The 8960-nt window shown below is 43.7% G+C and overlaps 1 protein-coding gene across 1 annotated transcript in view; it reads left to right on the forward strand.

The window, feature by feature from the left end:
* The window catches only part of TBC1D22B (TBC1 domain family member 22B), an 80596-nt gene extending 71636 nt beyond the window's left edge, over positions 1-8960 (forward strand). Inside the window, exon 13 of the mRNA XM_042938610.1 lies at positions 6955-8960. Within this exon, the coding sequence (XP_042794544.1) occupies positions 6955-7083 (129 nt within the window). The 3' untranslated portion in view covers positions 7084-8960. The remainder of the gene's footprint in view (positions 1-6954) is intronic.

Here is an 8960-nt window from a genome sequence, read left to right on the forward strand (position 1 = left end):
ATGGCTTCAGTGTTTCATCTGACTGCCTGTCATGCTTAGTGCTCCCATGGGCTGGCTTTGTAACAAATCTTCAGTTATTCCCTGCTCCAACTTTGTCTCTTCCCTATCATTAGATAAAAGCCCCTGACTTGTGATTAACACCTTCTTCCCCCAGCCATTTGGTTTCTGCTTCTTTTCTATCATCCCAGATTTATCAATGCGTTGGGCAGGGTTTCCCACTGTTGCAGCACTGTGCGAAGGGATGCAGTTCCTAGACATAGCCACCAGGTGGCAGAGTGCTCCCTCGCGATGCCTTACTGCCCAGGGGGCATCCGGGGACGTTAACTTGTGCAGTGTTAGAATTATTTCAAGATTTACCGGAGGTTTCTAGCAAGGTTAGAGGCATTGGAAATTATAGGTAGATTCTATCCCAGCAAAGAATATTCCCATCTAGAGATATTACTCTTTTGTTGTTTATCAATTGTGCACGGGTTGTAATCATTATAAAAAAAAATTAGAAACACCAATAAGCAAAAAGAAAAAAAGAACTAAATACCTGAGGTTGTGCCACACAAAGGTGCTTTATTTTCTTCCAGATGTTTCCCCATACAGATCTCCACAAATACGTACTGTATGTATATAGCCATTAATGCAACCATTTTATAACTTGTTGTGTAACCTCTTTTTATCACTTTACAAAATATGGTGGATATCCTATCATGTCAAAAACTGTAAATTCCGCCATTTTTATATCTTTTACACATCACATGAGTACATGCTCATACAAAAACTGTGAAAACATTAAAATAAATTGGCTATAAGCTATTTTTATTTTATAGATTTATCTTAGTTTATGTAATGAAAGGTCTCTCTCTGTGTAACATCTAGGGGTTTCCTTCCTTAGGATCTCACCATGAGGCCGGCATCCCAAATATGCTCTTATTCCTGTAGAGCTTTTTAATCCCCCTAGAGGTAAGCCCACACCTGATTGCCCACTGGAATCATTGGGAAAGTGTGGTTACCAGGTCCCATCCCAGGGTTTTAGAATAAAAAAAACTCCAGGGATGAGGCTTGGGCTCAGGTTTTTCTAAGAGGTCCTACAGTTGATTCAGCTTTTGCAGCCTGGTTGGAACTTCCTGGCTGTGATGACAGGACGAACCCAAGGGTTTTTGTTGAGGCTCCCAAGTTCCCAGCGTCTGCTTGCTAATATTCCGGATGAGGGTAACCAAGTACCATTCCTTCAGCTCCCCTTCCATGGAAGGCAGGGGTTGGTTCTGAGTCAATGAAATGTGTCCTCAAGAAAAAGGATAACGATTTGACCTCACCCAGCAAGCTGATTGAAAATGGGACTGAAATTCTATAATGACAAAAGCAATTTGAACCAAAAAGAAGAAGGAGAAGAAGGGAGGGAGGGAGGGAAGGAAGGAAGGAAGGAAGGAAGGAAGGAAGGAAAAGGAAAGCAAGAAAAAAGTTTTCCAATGAATAAATTAAGTTAAAAATTTAATGTTAATATGGATACTTGGGTGTTAAACTTACCTCTGAAGGAAAGTATAATAAGAATTCTTGTTGACTGTGGTGTGAATCAAGAGAAGGGCAAGCTACAAGAGTAAACACTTTCATTTAGGGTCTAAGTTTAGAAGTCAGGAGATCCCAGGGCGCCTGGGTGGCTTAGTCAGTTAAGCATCTGATTGTTGATCTCAGCTCACGGCTTGTGAGTTCAAGCCCCGCCTCCGGCTCTGTGCTGATGCTGTAGAGCCTGCTTGGAATTCTGTGTCTCCTTCTTTCTGACCGTCACCTACTTGTGTGTTCTCTCTCTCTCTCTCAAAATAAATAAAATTTAAATACACACACACACACACACGAATTTAAAAGAAAGAAAAAAGAAAAAAAAGTCGGGACCCCTAGACATGAATGGAAGAAAATTTTCAGTTTTATTTTCGGTAACCCCAAATTCAAAGTTGGCATTTCCTACATTAACAAATGTAGCCAGGAAAGCACAGTAATATTAGTGGTACCTTCCTTTGTCACTAACTGCAGGTATTTTCATATCATATTAAGTTGTTACAGATATCTGAAAACATTATGTTCATTGCTACTTTGAAATAGTGATAGTTATTTAATCTGCCATTAGATCCTGTTACAGAATATATTAATAAAGTACATATACAGCAGTATCATAAATTTGTTTAAAAATATTTTGATAACTTTCAATTTAACGGGCCTTCTTCATGGTACTATGTATTTAATTTTATGTATTTAAAAAATCATAATTCTAAGAAGGGATCCATAGGCTTCTCCAGATAGCCAAAGAGTCTGAGGTATAGAAAAGGTGAGGACCTCTATAGTAGAGAATCTGCCCAAATTAGAATAAAAGTAGACTCCCTGAGGGGCACCTGGGTGTCTCATTTGGTTAAGCGTTGACTTCGGCTCAGGTCATGATCCCACGGTTTGCGAGTTTGAGCCCTGCATTGGGCTCTGTGCTGACAATTCAGAGCCTGGAGCCTGCTTCAGATTCTGTGTCTCCCCCTCTCTCTGCCCCTCTCCTGCTTGTGCTCTCTTCCCGTCTCTCAAAAATAAATAAACATTAAAAAAAAAATAATAAAAAGAAAGAAAGAAAGAAAGAAAGAAAGAAAGAAAGAAAGAAAGAAAGAAAGAAAGACAGACCTAGAAGAGAGGCCAAGACATCCCAGGGAGAATTGTTAACCATGAGAAAAGCGCCCTCCAGAGACATTAGGTCAGCTAATAGTGTATTTAAACGCAACATTAGCATCTGGGTGGGTTGAGTGAAAATCATTAACTGGTTGAGTAAGCTGTCTGGTTGAATGAATTTCGGTAACAACGGTAACAACGTTGGGATAGTAGAGGGTGGCTAACCTACAGGGTTTGGGGAAGAGAGGAGGTTGATGGCAACCAGGATGGGGGGTTGGGGAGGAGGGTTGAACATATGTAGAGAAGCATATAGGCTGATTCCTTTCTCAGTGTGTTCATCCTGTGCATTCACCACCATGTTGACTTAAGGCTTTGAGCTCTCTTCTCAGGCTTGGAAATCTCAGGGAAAAGGGTTATGATTAGAGAACTTTGTTTAGTAAGAGTACTCAGTGCTGGTGGAGATCTACAGAAATGAGCATTTTTCTGGAATGCGCTTTCTGAATGAGCGTTAAATACCTTTTAAATGTTCATGTTCTTTGACAGTAATTTCAATCCTAGGAAGTCAGCCCATGGAAATAATCTAAAATATGGCTCTATGCACAAGGCTATTCATTGTAATTTCATTATAGTGAAAAACCAGAAATAATTAAGTACTCAGAACAGGAAGATGTAAAGTAAATTTGGTGCATCTGCATCGTGAGAAATTCTTTAGCCATGAAAATATTTACAAGGAGTTTTTAATATCAAAGGAAATGCTTATGACAAATGCTAAGTAGATTCAAAATTATGTAGATAAAATGTTTCAACTATGGAAAGTGTGCAGAAAAAGGAGTGGAAGGAAATATGCCAAAGTGTTTAAAAGTGACGTCCTTTTGGGGCTCTGGGCTGCCTCAGCCAGTGGAGCATATGACTCTTGATCTTGGCGAGAGAGAGAGAGAGAGAGAGAGAGAGAGAGAGAGAGAGAGGGAGAGGGAGGGGGAGGGATTGGGGTCATGAGTTCAAGCCCCACATTGGGTGTAGAGTTTACTTAAAATCTGTTTTAAGTTTATTTATTTATTTTGAGAGAGAGAGAGCATGAGCAGAGGAGGGGCAAAGAGAGAGAGGGAGAGAGAGAATCCCAAGCAGGCTCCTCACTGTCAGCGCAGAGCCTGATGCGGGGCTCGAACTCACAAACTGCGAAATCATGATCTGAGCCTAAACCAAGAGTCAGACACTTAACCGACTGAGCCACCCAGATGCCCCAATAAATAAATATTTTATTTATTTTATTTTAATTTATGTTTATTATTTTGAGAGAGAGAGAGAGAGACAGGGCATGAATGGGGGAGAGAGAGCAGAAAGAGAGGGAGACACAGAATCTGAAGCAGGCTCCAGGCTTCGAGCTGTCAGCACAGAGCCCGATGCGGGGCTCGAACCCACGAACCGGGAGATCATGACCTGAGTCAAAGTCAATACTTAACCGACTGAGCCACCCAGGCGCCCCCGCCCCCATAAATAAATATTTTAACAAAAAAAGTGGCTTCATCTTGGTTATTAAATTACGGGTGATTTATTTTCTGCTTTTTTACTTTTTACTAAACAAAACTACCACAGAACATGTATTACTAAAGAGAAAAAGTTCTATCACCCGAGTAATGCATCAACACTTTATTGTAAAAATTGAAAACACAGAGCCCAAAAGATACAGAAGTATAACGGGAAAAAAGTGAAGGTCTCTCATCCCTGAAGGTAACTACTGTTAACAGTTTACCACCTCACCTTCTAAATTTTTTGTATACATATGTGCATATACAAATATATTGTGTTTTCTCATTTACCTAAGTGGGATCATCCTGTATTTTTCTACAACTTACTTTTCTTTGGTACTTGTAAAATTGCCTTTGTTATCTTTCCACCTCGGTGCACCTAGTGCGACTTCATTTGTGCCGTGTGCTGCCGTGTATTTCACGATGTGGATGACCACTGTTTATCCAGCGATTGATTCCCCACTGTTTGAAGCAGTGGTGCATGCCGGGAAGACCCTCCTGCCGGACTGCGAATATTTCCCTAGGACAGGATACAGGGGTGGAGTTGCTGGATCAAAGACCATGTGCATTTCTGATTTTGATAGCTACAGCCTGTCTTTGTTAAGATGATATAAGCTTGTCCCCTGTAACCAAGACCCTAGAATAGCAGTGGCTTAAAACCAGACCGTTGTTGACTTCCCCACAGTTCACAGTCTTTCAGCATAAGCAGTCGAGGGCTGACATCCCGGCTCCAGTGTGGCAGGGACTCAGATGTCTTCTGTCTTCTCCCTCTGCCGCCTTCAACGCATGGCTGTAATCTTATGGTCTGAGATGACTGTTCCCCTCCTCCACTCACACCCACTTTCTGGGAAGTGGGGAGGGAGAGGTTTTAGGGCAGAACCAAGAACATACACTGTCCCAGAACGGGGCTCTTAAACAGTGATGTACCACAGGCAGCTTTGTGCACAGCTAAGTTTCTATTTCTAAAGGAAGAAATCTCGTAAAAGATATGCAAGACCTTTCCACTAAAAACTACAAAACATTGCTGGGTGTTCAGAGCAGCTAAAAGCAAGAGTACTCACCGCATGTGTGTTGGGCCATAGGCACTCTGCCTGTTACCTATTCATATTACTCACCTGTTTCTCTATTTGGTGGTTTTCTTATTTCTCAGTGATTTGTAGGCACCCTTTTTGGTTATAGATATTAACCTTTTGTCTTTTATAGGTGTTAAAAATATTTTCTTACAGTCAGTTTCTTTGTTTTTTATTAGTTTTATTTTTTTTCGTTTACATCCAAATTAGTTAGCATATAACTTATAGTCAGTCTCTTAGATTTTAACTTGGTTTTCGGCACCTTTGACATTTTGAAGTTGTATGTAATCGAGTCTGCCAGTCTTCTTGTGTCTCTGGGTTTTGTCTTGCTACTATTACTTTTATAATCAGAAAAATAAGACTATGCAGTTGATGGGGCACCGAGGTGGTTCATTGGGTTAAATGTCTGACTCTTGATTTCAACTCAGGTCACGATCTCACAGTTTATGAGAGTAAGCCCTAAATCTGGCTCTGTACTGACAGCATGGAGCCTGCTTAGGATTCTCTGTCCTTCTCTCTCTTTGCCCCTCCCGCTGTCTGTCTGTCTGTCTCTCTCTCTCTCTCAAAATAAATAAATAAAATTTTAAAAAAGAAGAAGAAGAATATCCAGTTCAAAAAGAGACACAGGGGTGCCTGGCTGGCCTGGTTGGAAGACCATGTGACTCTTGATCTCGGGGTTGTGGGTTCGAGCCCCACATTGGGTGTAGAGATTATTTAAGAATAAATAAGTAAATCAACTTAAAAAAGAGAGAAAGAAAAACAACATGAAGCAGCAGCAACAACATGGGTAAATAAATTACAGAGAAAACCTCACATTCGCTTTTTATTCTGTTATCCTCTTTAATAGGGTGTCTCTATGGGAACTGTTTGAGGGACCTGGGCTTTGAGAACTGAATAGGATTGAGGTAGGCAGAGGGGAAAAGGAAAGGTATTCCAAGTGAAAGGAACCAAGTAAACTAAACCACGGAGGCACAGATAAATCTGGCTGAAATGGGCCTAGCTGGAGGAGGCATGTATACTGGGATAGTAGGAAATGAGCTGGACCGGTAGGTTGAGGACAGGACAGTCTTTGGAGAACAAGGAAGAAGCTAAATATAGTGATTACAAGTGAACACTCGATTAGGAGAAATATGTCAAATGCATAAGGTTATGCATTTATGAATATGAATAAATGAGGGTTTTTTTTAATAAATGTTATTTTTAAAGGAAGCAAATTAAGTATCTAACAAAAGATAAATGGTTGAGTACATTTGGGTATAGCTACATACTAACCCTGAGAATAGTCAGTTTTGAAGGCTGCATGGAAAGACACTAAAATTCTAGAGAAAGAAGATGATTAAAAAGCATAAAATCATAATTATGATTACAGCTGTTTAAAGAAATATGCGTGTGAGAAAAAGACTGAAAAGCAGTACTTGGAAATGAAGAGAGTATGTCTGGATGATGAGGGAGATTATTTTTCTCTTTTAAATATCCTTATTTGTCGGTGTCGTTCTCTGTTTATAGTATTGTTCAAAGAGGCAGGTGCTAGTGGATATCGGAAAATTAGCAGAGGCTTTTCAGGGCTTTCTGAAGGTGAACTGGGGGCCGGGAGATGTGTGCTGCTCTGGAGGAGGGAGCCCGACCTTGCGGGATGTGTGTGATCCAGGAGGAAGGGACCCCATCCCAGGGCCTGCTGGTCCCCTGGTCTGTAGTCCCGGGATGATAAAAACGTCTTTCTTGCATTCCAGGGTCTCCTGATGCTGCTACAAAACCTACCTACGATCCATTGGGGCAACGAAGAGATTGGGCTGCTGCTCGCCGAGGCATACAGACTAAAGTACATGTTTGCCGATGCCCCCAATCACTACCGCCGATAGGTGCTGTCTCCCCAGGGGGGACCCAGACTGTCCCCATCTCTGATGGCAATCTGATCACTGTGGCCACTGTGCGAGCCGTGGACTCAGGCCAGGAACCACTCCTGCTGTAAAAAGCTCACATCCGCCGCCCAGGTCTTAACTCTCTGGCGTGCCTGTCCACCACTCCATGTCTCTGGATATGTTTCTTGGACCACTGTCAGTATTCCATGACATGTGGATGGGCCCAGCTCTGGGAGAGGACAGGAAAGGAGGTACAGGGTTGTCTGCCCCTTTCAAAGAAACTGGACAGAAGAAGGGGAAGGCTCAGGGTCTCAACTCACATTGTCCCTACATGGACGGACTGTCTCTTGCCTCCCGGCCCCAACTGATGCCGTTGCTTTTTGTGACATGGTTTCATTTGATCACAGGTCAAAAAACGCCTTATGTTTTCAAAAGACTCCTGGCCCCTCCCCCCCTCCCTCCCTCCCTGGTTCCTAGCCCTTCCCCCTCTACCCTCGTGTGAGCCGGTGAGGGGCAGTTTTAGACTGTTGTTCTCAGATAGAGGAGGCACTGATGCTTATAAGTCTGGGCAGAGGCCTACACCCAAGGGCTAGGAATTTTAGTTTTCCTTTTCTCACCAGATGTCTGTATGTGTGCCTGCGTTCGTGTGTGTACGTGAGTATCCACACCCCTCGGCATTTAGTTACATGTCCGAATTCATGTGTCCAGACCAGCCCTGTCACGACCCGCTGGGAAGGGCCCCCCGGTGACCAAGTATATAAGCATCCCTTGAGAAGGATCAGGGCAGGGGGAGGGAGAAGGGGCTGTTTACCTCTCCAAACCCTTTTTCCATGATGACCCACTCCAAGATATTATGTGTAAATTGTGTTATTATGTATATGGGTAAAGATGTACAAATATACGTCCTCTTTGTAGCAGATATGATTTTATATTTATAATGTGCATCAACATGTGAAAGCAATCTAGGTCACTAGCACAGATGACGTCGCCAGGCAGGTGGGCCCAGCGCCTCCAGGTCGGTTTCTGGGCGCCCCCCTGTGAGGGAGCGGGTGGGCGTCTGCCAGAGCAAGTGGCGCTGAGCAGATGGAGCTGCTTTGACAACCAGCGGTGGCCGTCCCAAGCGTCAGCGGCTGAGTTTTTCTGTCTCCCCCCCTCCCCACCCCTCCCCGGGTCTTGGTGGAGCGTCAGCCCCACTCCTTCCCCCTGTTGGGCAGACAGAGCCCCCCTGCCCCCCACCCCTCACCCCTAGCCACCTCCCAGAGAGCATGTTTTCAGCCCTTCCCTTTCCCCGGGATGCTGGGGGAGAGCTTTTGTTTCTCCGTTTTAAGTCAGCGTTGTATTCAAGACAGAAGCTGTGCCTGACTCATCAGTGCCAAGGAAAGGGGTTTCCTGTGTCTCCCTGGGGTTGAGGGCTCTTCTCCGAGAGAAGCATCCAGCGTCCCCCACTGTCACCACCATACCCCACACCGCTCATGAGATGCGTGAGGCGTGTTTGATTTCTAGAGTTCCGTAGTAGAGAGGCGGGGGGGGGGGGGATGGTGGCAAGGAGCCGTCGTCCTCTTGGGAAGCCGGTCAGTGTCCCCAGTGGGTGACGCCCTTGAGTCTCCGCCAGTGAAGCTCCACCACGCTGGCATGTTACATTTCTCATCTGGAGCTGTTTCTCAGGCATTCTTCCCAACCTTCTCCTGTTCCCCTTCCGTGTGCCTCAATAGTCTCCTTCACAGAGCAAGAGGGCGGTGACCCTCCCTCAACCGGACTAATTAAAGAAAGACACTTGTGTTCCCAAGTGGTGGTTTTATTTTTTTAGTTTTTATGTTTGTATGGAAATTGTGGATAAAGTGAAAGAACTGTAAATAAATAGTGTATTTCCTCCTCCA

Source organism: Panthera leo, chromosome B2, assembly GCF_018350215.1.
Source record: "Panthera leo isolate Ple1 chromosome B2, P.leo_Ple1_pat1.1, whole genome shotgun sequence".
In the NCBI taxonomy this organism is placed as follows: Eukaryota; Metazoa; Chordata; class Mammalia; order Carnivora; family Felidae; genus Panthera; species Panthera leo.